This window comes from Schistocerca cancellata, chromosome 6 (assembly GCF_023864275.1).
Source record: "Schistocerca cancellata isolate TAMUIC-IGC-003103 chromosome 6, iqSchCanc2.1, whole genome shotgun sequence".
NCBI classification, from domain to species: domain Eukaryota; kingdom Metazoa; phylum Arthropoda; class Insecta; order Orthoptera; family Acrididae; genus Schistocerca; species Schistocerca cancellata.
Window position 1 is genome coordinate 310,430,693 of NC_064631.1, and position 26,163 is coordinate 310,456,855.

The 26,163-nt window shown below is 43.8% G+C and overlaps 1 protein-coding gene across 1 annotated transcript in view; it reads right to left on the bottom strand.

Moving 5' to 3' along the window:
- LOC126088306 (uncharacterized) overlaps window positions 1-26,163 on the bottom strand; it is a 323,218-nt gene that overhangs the window by 152,892 nt on the left and 144,163 nt on the right. The window contains exons 7-9 of the mRNA XM_049906436.1: window positions 15,867-16,041; window positions 3,454-3,582; window positions 1,892-2,019 (exon numbers count right to left, since the gene is read on the bottom strand). Coding sequence (XP_049762393.1) covers window positions 1,892-2,019; window positions 3,454-3,582; window positions 15,867-16,041 — 432 coding nt within the window. The remainder of the gene's footprint in view (window positions 1-1,891; window positions 2,020-3,453; window positions 3,583-15,866; window positions 16,042-26,163) is intronic.

Here is a 26,163-nt window from a genome sequence, read left to right on the forward strand (position 1 = left end):
CGCATAAATCTCTAATGTATCAAACTATTGTTGGTAGAAAATTGATTCGCGAATAAAATAACGTACAGTTAAGGTTTAACTGCATTTACTAACTTAAAGAAAGACAAGTAAATAATTCTTTGTTTCCTGGGGTCGACCCTCTATCCGTAACGGCGCAGAACTGTACCTGCAGGAAACCCTGAACATGAACTGTCTTCTGATAAGCATCCACTTTAGTTGCTGAGTGGTCTTAGTGTGTTACTGCATGTGTAACTTACTTCCTAAAGTCCCTTCGTACACATAATGTCTGGCCACGGTCTAGATTACAGTCCGCTATCAGCAATGGAGTGTGAATGCCGGCCGCGGTGGTCTAGCGGTTCTAGGCGCGCAGTCCGGAACCGCGCGACTGCTACGGTCGCAGGATCGAATCCTGCCTCGGGCATGGATGTGTGTGATGTCCTTAGGTTAGTTAGGTTTAAGTAGTTCTAAGTTCTAGGGGACTGATGACCACAGATGTTAAGTCCCATAGTGCTCAGAGCCATTTGAGTGTGAATACTGGCCAGCCATTGGTGCTGCAACAACCTCACAAAAATTATTATTCTGACTTCGGTCGAAGATCCCGAGACGAAGGTCAACGATCACGAGTAATACGTCAACAAGTGGGCACGAAAACCTAACTGTTTTGTATAGAAAAAATTGCTTGACGATGAAAGGAAACATAGTGTCAAAGTCAGTTTAGTCAAACAAGGTTCTACGCTATCGTGCTGTGAGGGCACTGTAGCGTCCCCAGCGAAATAATAAGAAAAGACTTAAAAAACAGTATTTATAACGAAGAGACATTTAAAAATTGAATAATATACATTTTTCTCGTGTATCCGTATTATAATAATTTCTCTGTGTAAGTTTCGAGGGCAAAGAAATATAACAAAATGATCTAAAGAAACGACAAGACACGCTCTTTTGTTAATTTTTTAGTCGTCTTCACTTCTTCTCTCGTCTTGGTTGCGTGTAGACGGATATCTTGCGAGTGCTGGCAAATGTAAGCATATTTGTACTAATTAAGCAGATAATATATTGATTTAATATTATTGTTCACTTTTAATTTGTAAGAGGTGATCCCGATTTCATATCCGCCTTCCTTGAATTAACCTGCATTCGAGTAATTTACAGTGCAACAATCGCAGCGGCCGATGCAGCCAACGACGCCATTACGTGGCGATATTAACTTATAAAAAATTAGCGGAAGCGGAAAACTCGGCCGCTATTAACTTAATATACATTTTCCTCCACAGCCGCCCGACGCTGCAGAAAATACGTAGCTTTAAGATTCTTACTTTCAGCCGAGAGCCAGAGCCAGGACTCCGACTACAATTCAATGGTCAACGGAGGTAAGGAAAAATACGCTCGCGCGTGACTGGGCCGCAATTGTAATTAATAACTAAAGACTTTTTGCTTCAAAGTGAACTGACTAGCCGAGGAAATTAATATGAAAAGTTTATTCCATTGTTCAACTTATATGCTCATATTTTAAGATTCAGCGAGTCTAATATTCATTACCGTAACAAATCATTTAAGATTAATATTGTTAAAAAGGAGAACTTCACAAAAGCGTTTAATTGTAAATCAAAACTGAATGCCCACCACATAAGTCGGCAACAATCATCATTACACATAAATAATAAATTAAATTACGACGGCCGACGGAAGCGAGAGCACATCTATAAAATACTGGAGGTGGAACTAAATTTTCTTAGTGTACGCTGCTGCATGTTCCATTAACTACTACGCAACAGTATGTGAGCTTTGGTCTTTATTATCATCAGGAGCAAGTCGCTGCCTCGGCAGTAGCCTCGAACTGGATATGACACAAGAGTGCAAGGTATACAGGCCAGCGTCGGCTGCGGGTACTCACTGAGGACGGCGGCGTCGGTGGTCCGGTGCACGTCTGCAGACGGCGCTTCCGTCGTGACGACCTCCTTGGAGAACTCGAGCGTCGCCAGGAAGCCGTTGTAGTTGTAGGGCGGCACCGCAGGCCCTGAGCTGCAAACACACACTTGCAAATCGTCTGTCCTCACCAAACTCCACTACAGTTCTGTCATGCTGATTGCTGTTGGTTGGTATGTTAATTTGGAGGAGTTGGCCAAACGGAGGGATCATAAGCCCCATCGGACTTGGGAAGGATGGGGAAGGAAGTCGGCAGTGCCTTTTTCAAAGGAACCATGCCGGTATTTGCCTGAAGAGATTTAGGGAAAACACGGAAAAACCAAATCAGGATGACTGGACGAGGGTTTGAACCATCATTCTCCAGAATGTGAATCCAGTGTGCTAACCACTGCTCCACCTCTCTCGGTGTCCAGTGATTGCAGTGAATCTTGGACTGAAGTGTTGTATATACTGGGTATCCCTCTGAAGAGACGAGAGCTGTATTTTCTCTACTTTTGGTAGGTGTCTACAAGATCGTATTTCCAACGTGTAACTGGAGTCAGTCTAAACAAATACACCTCATCACGACTTTCAGGAGACGAGCATTGTTGATAAAAGCTTCGATTTGTTTTCGACTGTAGACAAAACGATATTTAAACAATAATTTTACGTGCCCATTTGATAGAGTTGTCACAGATTAGAGTAGTGCGAAATTCATTTTAGCGACATTAAAACACGAAGAATGACCAGCACAGCATTAGCGACCGAGCAACGCTGCTGCATGGCGGTATCAGTCAGCACGGAACGCGTGATTTACTGAGCTTGATTATATGTATCACTAAAACAAATACGGCATTACACTAATTTGTGCTCGCTCTATCGAATGGAAACGTAAAATTCTGCTTTAAAAATCATTTTATTTGTAACGGGTAAACAAACCGACGTTTACCTTCGACACTGGGCATCGCATGAAGGACGTGATGAGCAGTAGATGTTTAGCCTGACTCCAGCTACACATTGCAAGTACGATACTGCAAATATCTGCCGAAACGTTAGTGAAAATGCTTCTGATGATTCTTAAGTCGGTCACCATGTATATGCGCAATAAGAGCGGAGTGTGACGATCAGTATCTCATGTATGTTCTATGACGAAATAAACCGACATGAGTTTTGTGAGACTGAGGGGCTACTGCCTCATATCCGTGTTTAAGAAGAATACATTCGAAAACATTAAAACTCAACGTCCAGACCGAGTACAATGAACCTTAATTCACACTAATAATTGCGGGCAGCCCTGTAATTGCGACGTCTCCCTTTTTAAGTCGATCATCCTTATAGATAGGATGCTGTCCTTATTTTAGTTAACAGTACCGGTACATTTGATAGGTTGTGTTACAAGTGGATCACAACACGCTCTTTGTTGTAGCGTTTTCCATACGTCACATGTTTGTACGTGATTTTCATACAGATATCTCTTTTGAAAGTTCTAATCACACATACAGCGTTCCTTTTGTCTGAAACACCACCTTACACTGTAGATGTAAGGCTCACCTGAATTCTAGCAGCAGGTTGGGTCCCGGGTACTGCAGGACGGCTTTCCTGTTGGAGCAGAGCGTCGTCAGCTGCGGGCTCGCCGGAGTCGAACCCTGGTACACCGCGATGTAGTCCGTGCCGCAGTGACTGCGGGCAAATACAACGTGACTGGTAAAATGGCTAGCTCGCCCTCTTCTTTCTTTCGTTGTGTATATCTCCTACACCAGCAAACGACCGTTGGAACACACGCACACATATATACACACACACGCGCACACACACATACATACATACAATCTAATAGTGAGTAGTGAGACATAAAGAAAGAATGCCAGAGAGAGAAAGAGAAAGGGGGGGTGGAGAGAAAACCGGAGAGAGACGGATAGGGAAGGAACGCTGGAGGAAAGCATACGACAAAGAGCCAGTACAACTGTCAGTTTGATGTGAGGGACTAGACATTTTTTCTGTACACTGTCAGAAATGTTGCCGACTTTATGAAGTGTACAGTCTTTAGAAACAGATATTTATCTGAGGCCCCAGTTATTAGGGAAACAACAAGAAACCATAAACCCTGGACCTTGCCGTTGGTGGGGAGGCTTGCGTTCCCCAGCGATACAGATAGCCGCACCATAGGTGTAACCACAACGGTGGGGTATCTGTTGAGAGGCCAGAGAAACGTGTGGTTCCTGAAGACGGGCAGCAGCCTTTTCAGTAGTTGCAGGGGCAACAGTCTAGATGATTGACAGATCTAGCCTTGTAACACTAACCAAAACGGTCTTACTTTGCTGGTACTGCGAACGGCTGAAAGCAAGGGGAAACTACAGCCGTAATTTTTCCCCAGGGCATGCAGCTTTACTGTATTGTTAAATGATGATGGTGTCCTCTTGAGTAAAATATTCCGGAGGTAAAATAGTCCCCATTGGGATCTCCGGGCGGGGACTACTCAGGAGGACGTTGTTATCAGGAGAAAGAAAACTGGTGTTCTACGGATCGGAACGTGGAATGTCAGCTCCCTTAATCGGCCAGGGACGTTAGAAAATTTAAAAAGGGAAATGCATAGGTTAAAGTTAGATATAGTGGGAATTAGTGAAGTTCGGTGGTAGGAGGAACAAGACCTCTAGTCAGGTGAATACAGGGTTATAAATACAAAATAAATATAGGAATGCAGGAGTAGGTTTAATAAAGAATAGGAAAATAGGAATAAGGATAAGCTACTACAAACAGCATAGTGAACGCATTATTGTGTCCAAGATAGATACGAAGCCCACACCTACCACAGTAGTACAAGTTTATATGCCAACTAGCTCCGCAGATGACGAAGAGATTGATGAAATATAAGACGAGACAAAAGAAATTATTCAGATAGTGAAGGGACGCGAAACTTTAATAGTCATGGGTGACTGGAACTCGATAGTACGAAAAGGAAGAGGAAACTTAGCAGATGAATAAAGAATAGAAGTAAGGAACGAAAGAGGAAGCTACCTGGTAGAATTTTGCACAGAGCACAACTTAATCATAGCTCACACTTGGTTCAAGAATCATAAAAGAAGGTTGTATATATGGAAGAAGCCTGGTGATGCTGGAAGGTCTCTGACAGATTACATAACGGTAAGACAGAGATTCAGGAACCACGTTTTAAATTGTAAGACATTTCCAGGAGCAGATGTGCACTCTGACCACAAACTATTAGTTCTGAACTGTAGATTAAAACTGAAGAAACTGTAAACGTGGGTATTTGAGGAGATGTGACCTTGATAAACTGAAAGAACCAGAGGTTGTAGAGAGCTTCAGGGAAGGCATTAGGGAACGATCGACAAGAATGGGGGAAAGAAAAACAGTACAAGAAGAATGGGTACCTTTGAGAGATGAAATAGTGAGGGTTTCAGAGGGTCAAGTAGGTAAAAAGGCGAGGGCTAATAGAAATCCTCGGGTAACAGAAGAGATATTGAATTTAACTGATCAAAGGAGAAAATATAAAAATGCAGTAAATGAAGCAGGCAAAAAGGAATGCAAACGTCTCAAAAATGAGATCGATAGGAAGTGCAACGTGGCTATGCAGGGATGGCTAGAGGACAAATATAAGGATGTAGAGGCTTATCTCACGAGGGGTAAGATAGATAATGCCTACAGTAAAATTAAAGAGACCTTTGGAGAAAAGATAACCAGTTGCATGAATATCAAGAGCTCAGATGGAAACCCAGTTCTAAGCAAAGAAGGGAAAGCAGAAAGGTGAAAGGAGTATATAGAGGGTCTACACTAGGGCGATTGTCTTGAGGACAATATTATAGAAATAGAAGAGAATATTTATGACGATGAAATGGGAGATATGATACTGTGTGAAGAGTTTGACAGAGCACTTCAAGACCTAAGTCGAAACAAGACCCCGGGAGTAGACAACATTCCATTAGAACTACTGACAGCGTTGGGAGAGCCAGGCCTAACAAAACTCTGCCATCTAGTGAGCAAGATGTATGAGACAGGCGAAATACTCTCAGACTTCAATTAGAATATAATAAATCCATCCCAAAGAAAGCAGGTGTTGACAGATGTGAGAATTACCGAATGATCAGTTTAATAAGCCACGGCTGCAAAATACTAACACGAATTCTTTACAGACGAATGGAAAAACTGGTAGAAGCCGATCTCGGGGAAGAACAGTTTGGATACGTAGAAATGTTGGAATATATGAGGCAATACTAACCCTACGACTTGTCTTAGAAAATAGATTAAGGTAAGGCAAACCTACGTTTCTAGCATTTGTAGACTTAGAGAAACCTTTTAACAATGTTGACTGGAATACTCTCAATCAAATTCTGAAGGTGGGCCACGGTAAAATACAAGGAGCGAAAGGCTATTTAAAATTTGTACAGAAACCAGATGGCAGTTATAAGAGTCGAGGGACATGAAAGGGAAGCAGTGGTTGGGAAGAGAGTGAGACAGGGTTGTACCGTGTCCCCGATATTATTCAATCTGTATACTGAGCAAGCAGTAAAGGAAACAAAAGAAAAATTCGGAGTAGGAATTAATATCCATTGAGAAGAAATAAAAATTTTGAGGTTCACCGATGACATTGTAAATCTGTCAGAGACAGCAAAGGACTTGGAAGAGCAGTTGAATGGATTGGATGGTGTCTTGAAGGGAGGATATAAGATGAACATCAACAAATAAAAACGGGGATAATGGAATGTAGTCGAATTAAATCGGGTGATTCTGCCTGAATCACATTAGGAAATGAGACGCATAAAGTAGTAAATGAGTTTTGCTATCTGGGGAGCAAAATAACTGATGATGGTCGAAGTAGAGAGTATATAAAATGTAGACCAGCAATGGCAAGGAAAGCGTTTCTAAAGAAGAGAAATTTGTAAACATCGAGTATATATTTAAGTGTCAGTAATTCGTTTCTGAAAGTATTTGTATGGAGTGTAGTCATGTATGCAAGCGAAAGGTGGACGATAAATAACTTAGACAAGAAGAGAAGAGATGCTTTCGAAATAAGGTGCTGGAGAAGAATGCTGGAGATTTGATGGGTAGATCACATTACTAATGAGGATGTACTGAATAGAATTGGAGAGAAGGGAAATTTGTGGCACAACTTGACTAGAAGAAGGAAACGGTTGTTGGGGCATCTTCTGAGGCATCAAGGGATCACCAAGTTAGTATTGGAGGGCAACGTGGAGAGTAAAAATCGTAGAGGGAGACCAAGAGATGAATACACTAAACATACTCAGAAGGACGTAGGTTGCAGAAGGTAATGGGAGATGAAGAAGCTTGCACAGGATAGAGTAGCATGGAGAGCTGCATCCAACCAGTCTCTGGTCTGAAGACCACAACAACAACATGTACCTTTTCATCATGTCTCTAAAAATAAGTAAGAATTAACACGATGCTAAAACAAACAGGTGTAAAACAAAGCGTGTTCACTCTAATCGTTTCCTTGCCATAGCTTGTGCTAATTTAATTAAGAAATCATGCAGTTCGCTACTTATACGTAACGTAAAACACTTATTGTCGTATTAACTTGAGAATAACTTTATTTGTTTACAGTTTCTAAAACATGAATACAAGCACGGTGACATTATTGTTGACATGCGGACTCTTTCGCCTAGGGAGAAGGTGATAATACTACTGGTGTTATCTTCCCTAAAAAGGCGATCTTTCTTTTTGGCTCCTTATGAACGACCGCTGGATACTGACGACTTATTGTATCACTGTTTTCTCTCTTTCTGACCGACCCAATAGCTGAATGGTCAGCGCGGCGGTCTGTCACGCCAAGGGGCCCGGGTTCGATTACCGGCAAGTTGGGAGATTTTCTCCGCCCAGGGACTCGATTTTGCGGTGTGCTCATTATCATTTCATCACCACCAGTGGAAGGCAACGGGAAACCACCACGGGAATCACTTCCTCAGACGCTCATGCGGTGTACCTCTCTGACGAGATTTCCGCTTTGACAAGCTCTGCCGTAAGGCAGAACACAAAGTTTAAAGTTTTTCTCTCTATCTGATATCCGTCAAAGTTTTGCCAATTATATCATATTCCCATTTCTTTTCCTTTACAATTTTGTTTCCACTAATGACAAAACTTCTTTAGCGACTTTCATTTGTAACTATGACATTTCCGAATAAGATTTTTCTAATGATTTTATCCATAGGTTCAGTTTCGTTGGTACCGGTTACAGGTTCAAGAGACATTTAAGGGTACCTGGGATGTCTCTACTTTTCAGTTAAAGCAGATAGTGAAGACAAACCATCTCCTTTTACCGTATAACTATTTCGTTTATGTTCTCTCTTTAGGTGTTGCGAAACCATTTTCCAGAACGTCAGGTTAGATTTCAGTGACACAGCTACTGTGATACTCTACCTCTCCTCAATCAGTATTTGTCCATTACCTGGAGTTCTTTAAAAATATCTACATTTAGAATTACAAACTGTTTCACTGTTAAATTACGGTAGCAAAACTTACTCGTTTCCTTAGCCAAAAGATGTAATGAGCACTTGCTGAATTGGATGACGTCGGAATCAGAGGTTTTCTGGATTCTAGAATCTCATTTTGGGTGCGAACTTTTCTGGGCACCAGGAGAAGGAGAAGTAACGGCGAATAGTTTTTTAAGACCAGACCGTGTGACAACGTCCTTAATAAAAACGCAAACGTGTCTGCGGAGTCTGGCGAATTAGATCGTCCATGGAGGAGCATCAGAAGATCTAGCTATTTTCTCATACATTTAGCACGTGTTTAATCTATTCTCGGGGCAGTAAATTTCACTACAACTGCAGCTGATATACGATCAGAAAGAATAACTCTAGATCAAACACCATTATTTGTTTAATCCGTTGCTATTGCAGCCGAGTACGTTAGTAATTACAGGCCGCTTTTCTTATTATTCAGATGGCCACGTGCTGGATTACATCGTCACTTGTATCCATTGTCCACACAATTACACTCCATTTTCTCCTGCGCGAACACATCACTGATGTATTCACTAATGCAGTTAAATGCAGAGTCGTCTAGTTATTACATAGCTGCATTTTTTTTAAAACTGCAAACCTATTTTCTGTGACACTTTCTGCTATGCAAAAACGACCGATAGAAATCATCACTTTCAGACTGACCGTATATTCTTCGTCTGTTTTCTGACGATGATGTAAATTTGAGACTCTACTCATAAATAAATCCACTCGGTTATAGTCGAAATTGCCCTGTTTCAAACTCATAAAAGACGCTTCTGCGAAATCTTTGCGGGCTGTTTCACGAAGGGCAGCTGAAAAAAAATGAAAAGAATGTGGAAGTGTGTGAAAACGTCAACTGCGCCTGAATAGGCTATGTATAGCTAATCAAAAATTTATTTCTGATCCTCGCCCTTGGAATTGAAGTGACAGCTGCTGTTACGGCTTACACACAAGTGCCTCGATGTCAGCACGAAGACATTTGAAACGGTCTCACGTGGACTCAGTTGTGCCCGTTGTTACTTTCAACATGTAATCAATTTCTTAAGTGAATATTCTCCATCATATATGAAGGGGAGGAGTATGAGCTCGTACTAAGTAACAAAAAAGGCATTTCTAGGGATGCGGCTCCAATACGTATGTATGTCAATAAGATGGTTCAAACGGTTAAAATGGCTCTGAGCGCTATGGGACCTAACACTGAGGTCATCAGTCCCCTAGAACGTAGAACTACTTAAACGTAACTAATTAAGCACATCACACACATTCATGCCCGATGCAGGATTCGAACCTGCGACCGTAGCGGTCGCACAGTTCCAGACGGAAGTGCCTAGAACCACTCGGCGATACCGGCCGGCTATGTCAATAAGAATTAACCACAATAGACACAAATATGGAAACACATGGGGGTAAAACTGTGAGAAAGATAAATTTATGAAATTCAACCATTCTACTACAGAGTCTTTCCAGGTGTGACACATTTACTATCATGTATATATGCAGATTGGAGCGATGAATGAAAATTTGTACCATGCCCGGTATTCGACACCGGGTCTCCTGCTCAATAGGTTGATACCCTAACCACTGCACCACCCTGACATGGTAGCTTTGCATAATCGCACGGATTGCCCTCGCGCGTCTCTCACCTCAATCCAAGTTCGCTGACGTTGCTGTTGCCTATTAAAAAAAAAAAAAAAAAAAAAAAAAAAAAAAAAAAAAAAAAAACATCACCAGAAGACCATGGCAAAATTCATAAAGGCCTGTAAGTTGGCCTTAATTGTAAACACACGTAACGTATTTCGCTTAAACAGGCGAAGGAATTTACTTCAGTACGTTAACACTAGTGTGGACAAGTCAGTGGGAAGCAGTGACAACAAGGAAAATACCCAGGAGAAGTCATCCGGAGCGACCTGAAGTGGAACGACCAAATAAAAGTAAGAATAGGTAAACCAAATGCTTGAGTGAGATTTATTTGAGAGTATCTTCTACATCTACATCATACTCCGCAAGCCACCTAATAGCGTGCGGTGGACATTCTTCTTGTACCACTAACTAAGCCTTCCAATCCTGTTCCATTCTCGAATAGCGCGAAAGAAGGAACAATTTTGGTAAGGCTCTGTATTGGCTCTAATTTGTCGAATTTTGTCCACATGGTCATTACACGAGACGTATGTAGGGGAAGTAATACGCTGTCGGACTCTTCCCGGAAAGGTTCAATAGTGAATCTCTCCGTGAAGCACAACGCCTCTCTTATAACGTCGGCCAGTGCAGTTCGTAGAGTATCTCCGTATCGCTCTTGTGCTGCCTAAACGATCCCGTGACGAAATGTGCCGCTCTTCGTTGGATCTTCTCTTTCTCTTCAATCTGTTCTATCTGGTAGTGATCACAGATAGATGAACAACACTCAAGAATGGGTAGAACAAGTGGGTGAGTTACCTTTCCTTAAAATTCTTCCTATAAAACTGAGTCTCCCATCTGTTTCTCCAACTATTTGTTTAATATGGTCATTCCACTTAAGATCGCTTCGTATGGCTACTCCTAGATATTTTACGGCAGATACTGTTTCCAGCGCTTTGTCGTCAATAGTGTAGCTATACAATAGTGGACTTCTTTTCCTATGTAAGCTCAGTACGTTATATTTATTTACGTTCATGGTCAACTGCCAGAGCCTGCACCATTAATCAATTCTCTGGAGGTCGTTCTACAAATAATTACTATCTTCTGGCGGTGCTACTTTGTTATGGAGAACCGCGTTAACTGCGAACAGCTTTGTGGAGCATCCGACGCTTTCTACTAGATCTTTTACACATATTGTAAACAGTAACGGTCATGACACACTTTCTTGTGGTATACTGGAAATTATCTTTACATCTGTCGATTTTGTTCCATTAAGAGCGACGTATTAAGTTCCGCTGCAAGGAAGTCATGATTTCAGTAGCAAATCTGCTCCGATACTCGGTAAGCTCGCATTTTTTTCACTAAACGGCAGTGCTGGACGGTGTCAAATACCTACCTGAAGTGAAGGAATAGGGCAGTAACCTGAGCGCCAGTGTCTACGGCACTGTGGCTCTGACCATACGTGCCGCCATGGGCTTTTGCCATTTTTCGGGGTGCACTCAGCCTCGTGATGCCAATTGCGGAGCTACTCGCCAAGTAGTGGCGCCCCCAGTCAAAGAAAACCATCATAACGACCAGGAGAGCCGTGTGCAGACCAAACGCCCTCCTATCCGCATCCTCAGTTGAGGATGACACGGCGGTCGGATAGGCCCGATGGACCACTTGTGACCTGAAACGGAGTGATGTGCTTAATTAGGTCTATAAATGCGTTCATGTGTCCTACGGCCCTTCTTAAAAACGGAAATGATTTGCACATTGTTCCAGTCGCTACGTATCTTTCGTTTTTGAACCGATGTACGAGAAATTACTGCTAGAAAGGGAGCAAGCTCTTCCGCATAACCTTCGTAGAATATTTTAGGTATCACATCTGGCCCTGACGCCTTCTACCAAGCGACTGTAGGTTTTTTTTTTTTTTTATTCCGCGATTGGTTATTTCAGTATCGCCCATATTGACGTTCGTACGACCATTGGAAGGAGGGACCGTGTTACGATCTTCCGAGGTGACAGAATTTTTGAAGATCGAATTCAGTATTTTGGCCTTCTCCCTGTCATCTTCTTTACGGTGCCAGTATGGTCACGGGGTGAATGAACAAATGATTTTGACCTACTTACTGATTTTATATACGGCCAAAGTCTCTTAGGGTTTTTACTCAGATCGGTTGACAATGTTTTACTTTCAAACTCATTGAAAGCTTCACTCATTTCTCTCCTCACGCTCTTCTTCCCTTCTTTCAGCTTTTGTTTGTCAGGTAGGTTTTCAGTTCACTTGAATCGGAGGTGAAGTTCTCTTTGTTTACGTAGCAGATTTCTATAAATCTGTGGTAAGTTCTGTGGGACCAAACTGCTGAGGCAATCGGTCATTAGGCTTACAAACTACTTACACTAACTTAAACTAACTTACGTTAAGGACAACACACCCATGCCCGAGGGAGGACTCGAACCTCCGACGGGGATGAGCCACACAACAGTGGCAAGACGCCGTAGACTGCGCGGCTACCCTGCGCGGCTAGCAGTTTTCTAACACGGCTGTTATGCCACGGTGGGTCTTTCCCATCCCTTAAGACCTTACTCGGAACTATTTGCCTAGGGCATATTGCGCGATTCCTTTGAATTGTTTCTATTTGTTCTCCACATCTTCTTCTTCATCACCGAATGCTGACTGCTCAGACACTCTGAAAGTTGTATCCCGTCACTCTTCATATATGTTCATATGTGTGTGAAATCTTATGGGATATAACTGCTAAGGTCGTTAGTCCCTAAGCTTACACACTACTTAACCTAAATTATCCTAAGGACAAACACACACACCCATGCCCGAGGGAGGACTCGAAGATCCGTCACTCTTGCTAAGCAAAAATATCTTCCCAAATTTTTAAAATTCTTCCTCAAACCGATTGCCATATATGCTGTCACAGCCTTATGATCACTGATACCTTCCTCTGCCATAACTGATTCAAAATGTTCAGGTCTGTTTGTTGCCAAGAGTTCTAAGACGTTATCTTCACGGTTTTGTTATCTGACTGTCTGCTGAAAGTAATTTTCGGAGAAGACATATACAACAACGTCACACGAATCCCTGTCTTTTGCACCAGGTTTGGTGCCATGACACACCCAATCTATACTGGCAAGTTGAAGTCACCCCCTAATACAACAGCATGGTCAGGAAAATTTCTGCAAATTTTGTCTGAAGCGATCTACCATTAGAGCCCCTGATCCAGGTGATCTCTAAAAGCATCCGATTACCATTTTTGACAAATCCTTGATATCTAACTTCACCCAGATTAATTCGCAATCGGAATCCGTGATAACCTCGCTAGATTGTGTTTTATTTTTACTGCAATGAACATGCCGCCACCACTGGCGACTAACCTATCTTTACAATAAATATTCTAATCTGAACTCAGGGTCTCGTTGTCTTTAACGTACAATTTCAGCAAAATTTCTGTTCCTATCTGTGCTTTACAACCTTTAAAAAACGATACTAATTCTGGCACCTTTCCTTGGATGCTACTGCAGCTTACTAAAGTCATATTAACTTTTCTATCTCTGATCTGCGACGACGAACGTTCTCTGAGGACATCGTGACTAATTTATCAAGCAAATCGCCTAAGACGACGAGGGAGGGTTTCTCTAACTTAAAAAAAGGAGCATGTGCATGCCACACGTACTACGCTTCCCTAGTATCCACTTCATGATTATAGTGCTCGCCTGGCCTATTACAGGGAATTCTGTAATTCTGTATCCGATAGCAGACGTCGAGAAAATCGCACCCTATACCGTCGCAGAGTGGTCTGAGCCTCTGGTTTAGACCTTCCATTCTGCACCAAACCAGAGGTCCATGATCAACCCTGGGAACGATGCTGGAAATAGTCATCTTAGGCTGCACCCCGCGTGCGACTCTAGTTGCCTTCAACAAATTAGCCATCCGTCGAAAGGAGCCGAGGAAGTCCTCAGAACCCAAGCGGCAGACGTCACTCGTGCGGACATGTGCCATCACTATAAGCAGCCGGTTGCATCCAGTGAGGTCGACAGCTGCCGGCAAGGCCTCTTCCACATCACGGACGAGAACCCCCACCCCGGCAAATATGCCGAGTGCACACAGGCGTTCTTTCCCGCCTTGCCTGCTATTTCCCTGAGTGGCTCCACCATCCGCCTAACATTGGAGCTCCCAATGACAGGAATACCCACCCACTGCACTTGTCCTGACTGGGCAGGAAGATTGGCTCAACAGGAGAGGCATCCTGTGCTGGCTCAGAGTTTTCATCAACAGTGGGTAGCACCTCGAAGCTGTTGCTAAGGCGTAGGGAGCCAGCCGCGCGACCTGCTCCCTCTTCCGTCTTCAGTCCAGTGACACTCGTCTGCCACCCACTGTAGATTGGAAGGGCCGGTCAGACGCTGCGAATCAGAAGATGCAGCGAGCCACGGTCACCAGGGAATTCCAATGGCACCAAAAGCCTCGCAGGTCTCGCTCCAGTGCCCCGACGACGCCACCGCAACTTTGAACATTAACCAGAAGCTTGTCGACGGTAGCCAATACTGCTTCCAGATGTTTACGGACAGCAGCCAATTCTCCTTGTGTTCGTACACAAGGACCACAGTTCCTAGCCATATCGCAGTATGTAAAAATAGATATAAGACCTCAAATGGCACTACTGAGTTTGGAATGTACGCAAAATTTAGCGAGGAGAATAAAGAAACACTAAAAACTGATCGGTAGATTTCTCAGTATGCTTTGAGACAGCAAACTCTTAAGCAGAAATAAATATCTCTACTGAAGTGGACGTATGTACAGTTACATGTTACTAGAAACCCTGCTTACCCGGAAGCTACTGCACGAGATAAGTATGCAAACTAGAATCCACTGATCTAAAATATATGCTATGTACCAGTACGAGATTTAAACATAATCGTAAGGAAATATAATTCATCCACGAAAGGAGTGGATTACAAAACACTTGTTCAACAGAATCTTCGAATACTGGTCATCAGCCTGGGACCATTACCGAGGAGGATTAATAAAACAGATAGAGAACATCCAACGAAGAGATGAGCGCTTTGTCACGGGGTTATTTACTCGGCACGGGAGAATTACGGAGATGCTCAAATAACTCAAATGTAGACGTAATAGAGGCACGCTGGATGAACGATTGTCGACAGAGTGCTGTATGACATTTAATTTCACTGTTTTTTGTGATCATTTCGCAAAACGTATATGGGAGGAAATAACATGTAGCCGGACTCTCCTAGAACGCTTGCTTTCGAAATATCGACAGCGAATCCTATTGTGATATTTCGAAAGAATGCGTTCTAGGAAGAGTAGGGCTACATATTATTTCCTCCCATACTGAGCTTTATCGACAATCGTTAATCCAACGCGCCTCTTGTTAAAGGAAGGGAGAGGGGGCAAAATGACACTCGTGACAAAAGTAGCCTGGAGCACACAACATAAAGTGGCTCATGTGGCTCAAATGGCTCTAAGCACTATGTGACTTAATATCTGAGGTCATGAGTCCCCTAGACTTAGAAATACTTAAACCTAACTAACCTAAGGACATCACACTCATCAATGCCCGAGGCAGGATTCGAACCTGCGACCTTAGCAGTAGCGCGGTTCCGGACTGAAGCGCCTAGAACCGCTCGGCCACAGCGGCCGGCGAGAGTAAAGACCTATGCAAGTCGCGATTATTTTTACATAATGACAATCTTACCTGAGTTTGTGCGTATGTGTGTACGTGTGTGTGTATGAGTGTGTGTGAGTGTGTGTGTGTGTGTGTGTGTGTGTGTGTGTGTGTAGGTGGTTGGGTGGATGTGAAAGACAGATATAGGCAGAGATATGGGGCTAGAAACCGAAGAGAAATACAGCCATTTACTTACTTGTGTGGCAGCAGCAGGTTGGTGAAGTTGATGTGGACGCGCGTGTGTATGGAGCTGGTTGTGATGAGGTACTTGCAGCGCCTGTTGGGCGGGTACAGGCCCGGGTATCCGGGGCTAGCCAGGACGCACGATCCTGGGTCCCCGCACGAGAAGTCCTGGTACAGCCAGTCGCATTCTGCTCAATGCAAACAGAAAACCGCCGTCCGTCTCAAAGCATTCACAAACTTCACATCTACATCTACTTCTACATTTATACTCCGCAAGCCACCCAACGGTGTGTGGCGGAGGGCACTTTACGTGCCACTGTCATTACCTCCCTTTCCTGTGCCAGTCGCGTATGGTTCGCGGGCAGAACGACTGTCTGAAAGCCTCTGTGCGCGCTCTAATCTCTCTAATTTTACATTCGTGATCTCCTCGGGAGGTATAAGTAGGGGGAAGGAATATATTCGATACCTCATCCAGAAACGCACCCTCTCGAAACCTGGCGAGCAAGCTACACCGCGATGCAGAGCGCCTCTCTTGCAGAATCTGCCACTTGAGTTTGTTAAACATCTCCGTAACGCTATCACGGTTACCAAATAACCCTGTGACGAAACGCGCCGCTCTTCTTTGGATCTTCTCTATCTCCACCGTCAACCCGATCTGGTACGGATCCCACACTGATGAGCAATACTCAAGTATAGGTCGAACGAGTGTTTTGTAAGCCACCTCCTTTGTTGATGGACTACATTTTCTAAGGACTCTCCCAATGAATCTCAACCTGCTACCCGCCTTACCAACAATTAATTTTATATGATCATTCCACTTCAAATCGTTCCGCACGCATACTCCCAGATATTATACAGAAATAACTGCTACCAGTGTTTGTTCCGCTATCATATAATCATACAATAAAGGATACTTCTTTCTATGTATTCGCAATACATTACATTTGTCTATGTTAAGGGTCAGTTGCCACTCCCTGCGCCAACTGCCTATCCGCTGCAGATCTTCCTGCATTTCGCTACAATTTTCTAATGCTGCAACTTCTCTGTATACTACAGCATCATCCGCGAAAAGCCGCATGGAACTTCCGACACTATCTACTAGGTCATTTATATATATTGTGAAAAGCAATGGTCCCATAACACTCCCCTGTGGCACGCCAGAGGTTACTTTAACGTCTGTAGACGTCTCTCCGTTGATAACAACATGCTGTGTTCTGTTTGCTAAAAACTCTTCAATCCAGCCACACAGCTGGTCTGATATTCCGTAGGCTCTTACTTTGTTTATCAGGCGACAGTGCGGAACTGTATCGAACGCCTTCCGGAAGTCAAGAAAAATAGCATCTACCTGGGAGCCTGTATCTAATATTTTCTGGGTCTCATGAGCAAATAAAGCGAGTTGGGTCTCACACGATCGCTGTTTCCGGAATCCATGTTGATTCCTACATAGTAGATTCTGAGTTTCCAAAAACGACATGGTACTCGAGCAAAAAACATGTTCTAAAATTCTACAACAGATCGACGTCAGAGATATAGGTCTATAGTTTTGCGCATCTGCTAGACGACCCTTCTTGAAGACTGGGACTACCTGTGCTCTTTTCCAATCATTTGGAACCTTCCGTTCCTCTAGATACTTGCGGTACACGGCTGTTAGAAGGGGGGCAATGACAACTCATATATGCAAGCGCTCCATCACAAACTGTCTAATTCGGAAACACAAGAACACACAAAACTTAACATGCGTGGCTTGCCCGTTTCTCTGTCTCTATCCCGTAATACCAGGATCACATATTCTGCTGGAAAAGAAAAGAAATTAATTCTCCTTAAACGAATGTGACATATCCGGAAGAATAGACACCACCCATATGGATACACAAGCGCCGTGAAGGCATGTATGGTCACTCAATGGTGTTCACTCTTTGCCCAACCTCATTCAGGACTCGGTGTGATGCGACGAGCAAACAAAGGAAAAAGGGATAGCAGACGCTACTTTGGTAGTGAGCGGCAGATGGTAATTTGGACTGAGGGGGGAGGTGTGCTTGAATAGTACGTGAAGTTGTGTCCAAACACTGTGCCACGGTGGCGTAGATGGTTAACGCATCTGCTTCATAAGCAGAAGAGCCGGGTTCGAGCCTTGGTCTTCGTACAAGTTGTGTCGCCAATGTATTCTAATGTCGCCTGAATACGGCAGAGACTGGAATTCCTCGTTTCTGAACCTATTCTATGTCCGTCCTGCGGATCCAACTGAGAAATGGAATCTGTTCTTCCAGAAATTTCCCTTGCGATATACGGTGTCATCATCTTTACAAGTTTTCATGTATGCCGTAAACTCACAGGATGAGCCAAAAGCGAAGAGAAGTCAGGAGAGGTGGCAAGTAACTTGTGCAATGTTCCTGTCAGTAGATCTGTTTCAGGTCGAAGCCTCGCGAACCTGTCGTCTTTTTATCCCTGATCCCCTACAATTCCCTGACGGGTTGTCACGATCTACACACATATTATTCTGATAGTCATAAGACATATCCTATGTTATTTTCAGCGTATGAGTAGCATGACGGCCAGTGAGTGATACATGCGTATTTGGCTAGCAAAGTTTACTGGATAGGAGGAGGAGTTATTATGCAGTTTGATTGTTATACACAGTTAAAGAATTCAATGCTCAAACTAACAGAGATGATTACAGAGACAACTAAAACATATTTCGTACAGCAACCATGTGACGGAATGCACATTGTTGGAGTACTGAGTATGAAAGAGGTAATTATGCCTCACTAAAAATGTGTTAAATGTTTATCATTTCTTTATTGTTGTAATCACTATTAAATTACAATAAATGTTCAAAATGAGCATCATTAACCTCAAACGCAGAGCCGATAGTGACGTGGTAGGGAGTCCCATCTTCGCTAGAAAATGAGTGGTGCGTTCTGTATTCCTGTGGCTGCTGCAAGAATCCTTACAACCAATCCCGCCTGCAAGTCAACAGGATAGAATACACCTCGACTTTCATGTAGTCCCCCCCCCCCCCCAAAAAAAATGTATAATAGGGTGAGGTATAGAGATCTTGCAGGTCAAAAGTTCAGGTCTTCCCCAGACGATCCACCGAATGACAGAGGTACTGGCAAATATGATGTGGACATCTTCGTGAGGGGTAACGTTCGCGGTACATTCGCTGGGCCTTTCCACTGTGTTCTTCAGCCACACCGTAAACAAAGTGCATGTCCCTCAGCTGGCCTCATATGTAGCGCTCCTGTTGACACTACCACAGCCATGCCGGCATTAGGGTTATCCGCTGTTTACTGACTCAGTATGGAAGGAGATTACATCACAACATACTATACATCTCAAACTAAGATTTGGTGTAACAACTTTAGATGCAACATCTTTTATCTGCTCCACTCGTGTATTACCTACGGATCCTCAGTGGCTCAAGCGTGGGTTAAAGGATGGTTGCTTCACGAGGTATATTTGGTTTTTGTCTCCTGTATCACTCCTGTCATACTGGGAACCAAATTTTTGAACACTCTGTGTATTTAGAACCGAGTGTTATGTGTGTTTATTGTTGCATTTGCAATTAATTTTGATTACATTTATGGTGGAACTGCATTTCAAAAGGAAATTCGTCGAATAATGCGCAACGCCGTCAACTACCAAGTTGGCGAGAGCATTGAGGGCGAGCAGGCATCGGGAGCTGAAACTGCACAGCCCAGCATCTCTCGCGTCGCTGCGATAGTGAAGGTGAGGTTAGAGAGCCACACTCCAACAAGAAGACACTGTTGGGCATCTTTGTCCAGACCATCACTGGCGCTGTCACCGCAGCAGTGATGGACTAAATACAGGAAACGCCAAGAGATGAAAGCGAGCTACGCTGGGTCTGTGCTCCGAACAACTCATTAAAAGATCCCGAGAATAAGCACAGTTGCTCGCACAGAAGCTAATCGTGAAATCGGATGGTCTTGAACAATATCAGACACGCGGTAATCTAGACTCTATGGGATTCTAAAGTACGGCAGAGATAGAACAAATGAATTAGTGGTGAATCCTGGCTCAGAGAAGCTAGGGGTGTAGGTGACAGTGAGGTTGACGGTAGTCACGCAATGCGACTTGGGATACATCTACATCTACATCTACATGATTGCTCTGCTATTCACAATAAAGTGCCTGGCAGAGGGTTCTACGAAATAATCACCTGCAACAGTGGAGTTCATGTCGTGCAGGTAAAGAACAGAAATCTACAGAGCGATGAAGGAACCCTTGAAGGAGGACCGGCAATACGCGAATACCTCATCTCTGAAAGATTCAACATTTTGAACATTTGATTTGATTTATTGCTCATTTAGATAGCTGTTGCCTCATATTTTATAACAGGTCACACATTTTACAGTTTTTCATGTAGTGATTAAAGTTTTCAGAAATTACAATGGAAGTAATAATTAATTAAAAACACATTAGAAATTGAAAGAAAAAACGCAAAAATATTGAGATTTCAAGAAGATTTGGTGATAGATGATAGGAAAGACTAGGATAGTAAGAGAGAGAGAGAGAGAGAGAGAGAGAGAGAGAGAGAGAGAGAGACAGAGAGAGATATGTTACTCTATGTGAGCCAGCCTGGTCTGAAAGCGTCGGAACTACTTCGAGTTTTGCAGTTCCGGTTCGCTACAGTTTAATTTACGGATTAATATTTCTAAACACTGTTTACAAAGGCACTACAACTATTATAGGCTCTGAGCACTATGGGACTTAACATCTATGGTCATCAGTCCCCTAGAAGTTAGAACTACTTAAACCTAACTAACCTAAGGACAGCACACAACAGCCAGCCATCACGAGGCAGAGAAAATCCCTGACCCCGCCGGGAATCGAACCCGGGATACAACTATTATATATAGATTGTGGAAAGCGTAGTGGTGTGTGAGTGTACAGCATGTTATTTCTTGGGGTTATTATTTAAGCTTCAGTTTCTACATTATGTGTCTTGATATTTACCAGTTACGTAGCTTGTATACTAAGTGTTCAGTTACAAATGCTACATCCCAACAGCGGTGTAATGACCGCGGGATGGATATGCCTGCTGTTGATACATAAGCTAGAACTGGTTTACGGGGTTGATTGCATTACACTGTTTATTCTGATACAGTTTAATTATTTTAAACGTTGTCTAAGGTTGTCTGTGGAATGTGTTGCTGAAAGTATTTGTAATTTGAGTGTGTGTGTTTCGTTACTGCTGTGTGTGTTGGTGCTCGAATTAGAACTGCTGTCTTGCATGTTTCGTGTGTGTTGCAGTGTTCTGTTATACGGCCGCGTCTGTCTGTATTCGTCGTATAATGTCCTTGAGACATGATCAGCGATTTTATTTACTATTTCCCTCTAGCCTTTGTCTCTTATTGCCCGTATCATGACACCGTTGTACTGCGTTGGTGTCTGGTGTTCTGCTCTGTATTGGTGACAGTGAAAAAGTGTGTTTTCTGGGGACACATGTTTCTCACATGTACAAGCAGCACTCTGGCTGCGGCCTACGCTGTGTAAGTGCGCAGGGTGAGGACCGTGACCTGTCGGAAAGTGGACCATACCGCGGCTGGGATTGATATGGTTCAGTCTCAGACATTCCATGATCTCCGGGAAGAACTGATGCAGGCTACTGCCCTTATCGCTTAACTCCCAACAGCTTTGCCAGGTATTCACCGCCATTTTACGAGCTGGCCCTTCTCCGTAACGTCCTGTCCGGCAATCACGATTACGTTCTCCTGTCACCCCCTTCTGAGCCAGTACATCGCAGCTATAAACCGAATGGTTATTTCGATAGGGAGGGATTCCAAGCCCCATTGTCGTCTTGTTGAAAGCTCCTGACAGCCTTACCAGGGCATTCTCTGCCCTCATCGCACGATGTTCCGATTGGTCACCAGACGTACTCGGTGGGCCCATGCACTGGCTGCAGGACAGACTACATACTGAAAAATCCCACAATGGTAACTTCTCAGTGTATGCAATGGCTCCCTGAAATTAGTTATTTCGACTCTAGCTAACTTGTGCGTGAACTTGGCAGCCTTCTCGGTCGATCTGGTGTGTTCGTCAAATGACAGTCGTTCGGCGAATTGCACTCCAAGATATCGCGTTTTCCGTGAGTGCGTACGCTATGTCGTGTAGTTTTATGGTAGAGTTACTTTATAGTGTTACTTTGCGTAATAGGCCTGTATAAACTACACTACTGGCCAATAAAATAGCTACAACAAGAAGAAATGCAGATAATAAACGGGTATTCATTGAACAAATATATTATACTGGATCTGACATGTGATTACATTTTCACACAATTTGGGTGCATAGATCCTAAGAAATCAGTACCCAGAACAACCACCTCTGGCCGTAATAACGGCCTTGATACGCCTGGCCATTGAGTCAAACAGACCTTGGATGGCGTGTACAAGTACAGATGCCCATGCAGCTTCAACACGATACCACAGTTCATCAAGAGTAGTGACTGGCGTATTGTGACGAGCCAGTTGCTCGGCCACCATTGACCAGACGTTTTCAATTGGTGAGAGATCTGGAGAATGTTCTGGCTAGGGCAGTAGTCGAACATTTTCCGTACCCACAAAGGCCCGTACAGGACCTGCAACATGCGGTGGTGCATTATCATGCTGAAATGAAGGGTTTCCTGGGATCGAATGAAGGGTAGCGCCACTGGTAGTAACACATCCGAAATGTAACGTCCACTTTTCAAAGTGCCGTCAATGCGAACAAGAGGTGCCCGAGACGTGTAACCAATGGCACCGCATACAATCACGCCGGGTAATAAGCCAGTATGGCGATGACGAATACACGCTTCCAATGTGCGTTCACCGTGATGTCGCCAAATACGGATGCGACCATCATGATGCTGTAAAGAGAACCTGGATTCATCGGAAAAAAAGACATTTTGCCATTCGTGCACCCAGGTTCGTCGCTTAGTACACCATCGCAGGCGCTCCTGTCTGTGATGCAGCGTCGAGGGTAACCGCAGCCATGGTCTCCGAGCTGATAGTCCATGCTGCTGCAATCGTCGTCGAACTGTTCGTGCATATGGTTGTTGTCTTGCAAACGTCCCCATCTGTTGACTCAGGGATCGAGACGTGGCTGCACGATCCGTTACAGCCATGCGGATAAGATGCCTGTCATCTCGACTGCTAGTGATACGAGGCCGTTGGGATCCAGCACGGGGTTCGGTATTATCCTCCTGAACGCACCGATTCCATATTTTCTAACAGTCATTGGATCTCGACCAACGTGAGCGGCAGTGTCGTGATACGATAAACCGCAATCGCGATAGGCTACAATCCGACCTTTATCAAAGTCGGAAACGTAATGGTACGCATTTCTCCTCCTTACACGAGGCATCACAACAACTTTTCTGCAGGCAACGCCGGTCAACTGCTGTTTGTGTATGAGAAATCTGTTGGAAACTTTCCTCATGTCAGCACATTGTAGGTGTCACCACCGGTGCCAACCTTGTGTGAGTCCTGTGAGAAGCTAATGATTTGCATATCACAGCATCTTCTTCTTGTCGGTTACATTTCGCGTCTGTAGCACGTCATCTTCGTAGTGTAGCAATTTTAGTGACCAGTAGTGTATTTTGTGTAGATCCATCCGATGTTTATTATGCTTGATCACTGGCTGATGCTTGTGAGTAGGTATGTTGATTGGTGCGCTCTTGACTCCGCGGGGACAACCACCAGAATGTCATCTTCTGACGCTGTCGTCCCGTTCGTATTGTTATACCCATCCAGTTGATGTAGGAGGGGTTCAGAGGCGATATCACAAAAGACGGGGCAACACGTTGATACTTGCGTGCAACCTTCGGTGAGTCTTCTAATGGCTTTCTGATTTCTTGCGCGCCATTCAACCATCCTGTTTCTAGAGCAGGCCGAGAGGGTACCGCACACGGCCTTAGGTACCTGCATCTCTATGAGGGTTGCAAACATTGCGGTGCGCCAGAGATTACTAAGGACCGGCAAAATGTTTGTAATAATAGCTACTGAATATTTGTTTTCTATGATATTAAGAATGGCTAGTACCTTATTTAGTGTGTCATCTATAGATTTTCCGCCGCTGAAACCGAATTGATGCGGAGTAAGGCCAAGCCTCTACCTGGGCGTTTGCAAGCGATCGCTGGGAAGTAGTTTCTGGACCTTGGCCACGGTGTTAATTAAGCATATATGTCTATACGTTTTTTGGATCTGAAGGATCCTTGACCTCTAATTGTTTAATTATGAGGGCAATTGCTGTTTTCCAAATCGCAAATACCCGTTCCAGCCGTAATGCTTCGTTGCGTAGATCCGTCAGGTACGGAACAATCTATGGAGCAATAATTTTCAGTGTCTCTGAATGGATACCATGTGGCACAAAGGCTTGTTTTGTACTTGGCAATCGCAAGCTCGACATCCTCACTTGAAGATGGAATAACGACGGCACCATATTCATAGAAAAAGTTCATTACTGTTCGCTGTCCAATATGAATCTGTTCATCCGACTGTTGCTCGTCATCGGGGAGGACTTTCTTTAGCAGGAATTCCACAGAACTTCTCCATCCTTCTGTTAAGGCACCGTCATCTCGTCTCACCTTGTTAAGACTAACGGCGGCTCCAGACGCTCGCTTTATATTTTGAAAGGTTCCCTTAAATGTTGGTTTGGAGCTGTTTCTGCACGTGTGTGTACCAATGCTCTTCTCGAGTTTTTCGTAACTGTAGTCTGCAACGTTATTTTGCTTCCTTGAACTGTATGAGTCTGACATGTCTGTCCCTTGCTGTTGCCACTCTTTGATATCATTATCGTTTGTTTCTTGCTTCTTTGCGCAACGTTGGTAGTCTTATAGTCAATGGTATGTTTAGCTTACGTCCTATGTCGATGCTCGAAATTATAGCCCTTTGTGCTTTTTGTAGTAAATCAAAATATGTGCTGTATAGTCCACTGACTCCTCAAGTGCTTGTAGGGTGAACGCCTCAATAATATGTCTGTTTTGCCTAGCCTGTCTGATGTTTGTGCTGTCTATTTGTGTTCACGATAATAGCGTTGTGGTCGCTGTGAGTAGCTCCATCCATGACCTCCCACTCCATTATATATGGCAGAGCATTTGCATTTGCCATTGTTATGTCAATCCTGCTGCTGGCTCTCGATGGCGCAATGTAGCTGCGCCGCTGGTTCTGACTGTGTAAAGTTTCGATTTGTGACAATTATCGCAGTTTTCGCATTGGATGTACCTGTTACGATGATTTGTTTGTGATCAACATCTACTAATTTGCCGTTCCTGGTTTAGGATTCCTGCAAGCGGACCACTAGTTTAGATAGTTCCATACTAACTGATGTTTGGTTATTCACATTCAGCTGCAAGAGTTTCGTGGATGTCAGGTATATGAAAAACATTTAGATCCCTCTTCATTGTAATCGAAGTATACTCGTCCGTGGGCACTCGCACGGTCTTTGTACATGTTTTCTAGATTGAGATTTTCCCCCCTTCTTGTGCAGGCTTTGTGTAGTAGAGCAGTCACTTATTTAACGTCTGTCGGTATCTTGGCTGATTTCAGCAAAAGTCTATCTGTCTGCTCGGTCGTCGGATAGCAGATAGTGACACCTTTTGAGCTGCAAATTTTGGTTACATGCCGCTGTGCTGTTGAGAAGGTGTCTCTGTTTTCTAGTCTCGAAAGGCTTGTACTTTCTTTCAGCTTTAAAATGTCGTCTGTTCCCCAAGTTCTTTGTCTGGGTCTGATCGTTTTCTCGCTGTCTCCTCGGGCTGCGAGTATGTTGTGGGTGTCTGTTTTTCCTTTTTTTGTGTCGTGTCCTTGTTTACGTTCGAGACTATGTGGTTGAAGGTCTGTTGCGTCGTCTGTTTGTTTGTGTTCCTTTGCAATCTTTAAGTTTTCACTTTTTCCTTCCATGCACACGATCATCAAGCGTTGTGATATTTTGTGCTGTGTTATTTGTGTTTGTGAACCCTCCTGAGATGAACTTCACTGGTTTGATGTAGGTTTTGTACTTTTTGGTGTTGCATATCCCGTTGTGTTTCAGTGTGTCATGTTTGTGTTATGTCACAGTGCTGTTGCATATGTGTGTGTTTTGGTTGTATCCTTGGATTGCCGGCCGAAGTGGCCGAGCGGTTCTAGGCGCGTGATCGCTACGGTTCCAGGTTCGAATCCTGCCGCGGGCATGGATGTGTGTGATGTCCTTACGTTAGTTAGGTTTAAGTAGTTCTAAGTTCTAGGGGACTGACTACCTCAGAAGTTAAGTCCGACAGAGCTCAGAGCCATTTGAACCATTTTTTATCCTTGGATTTATGTGCAAGTTTCGTG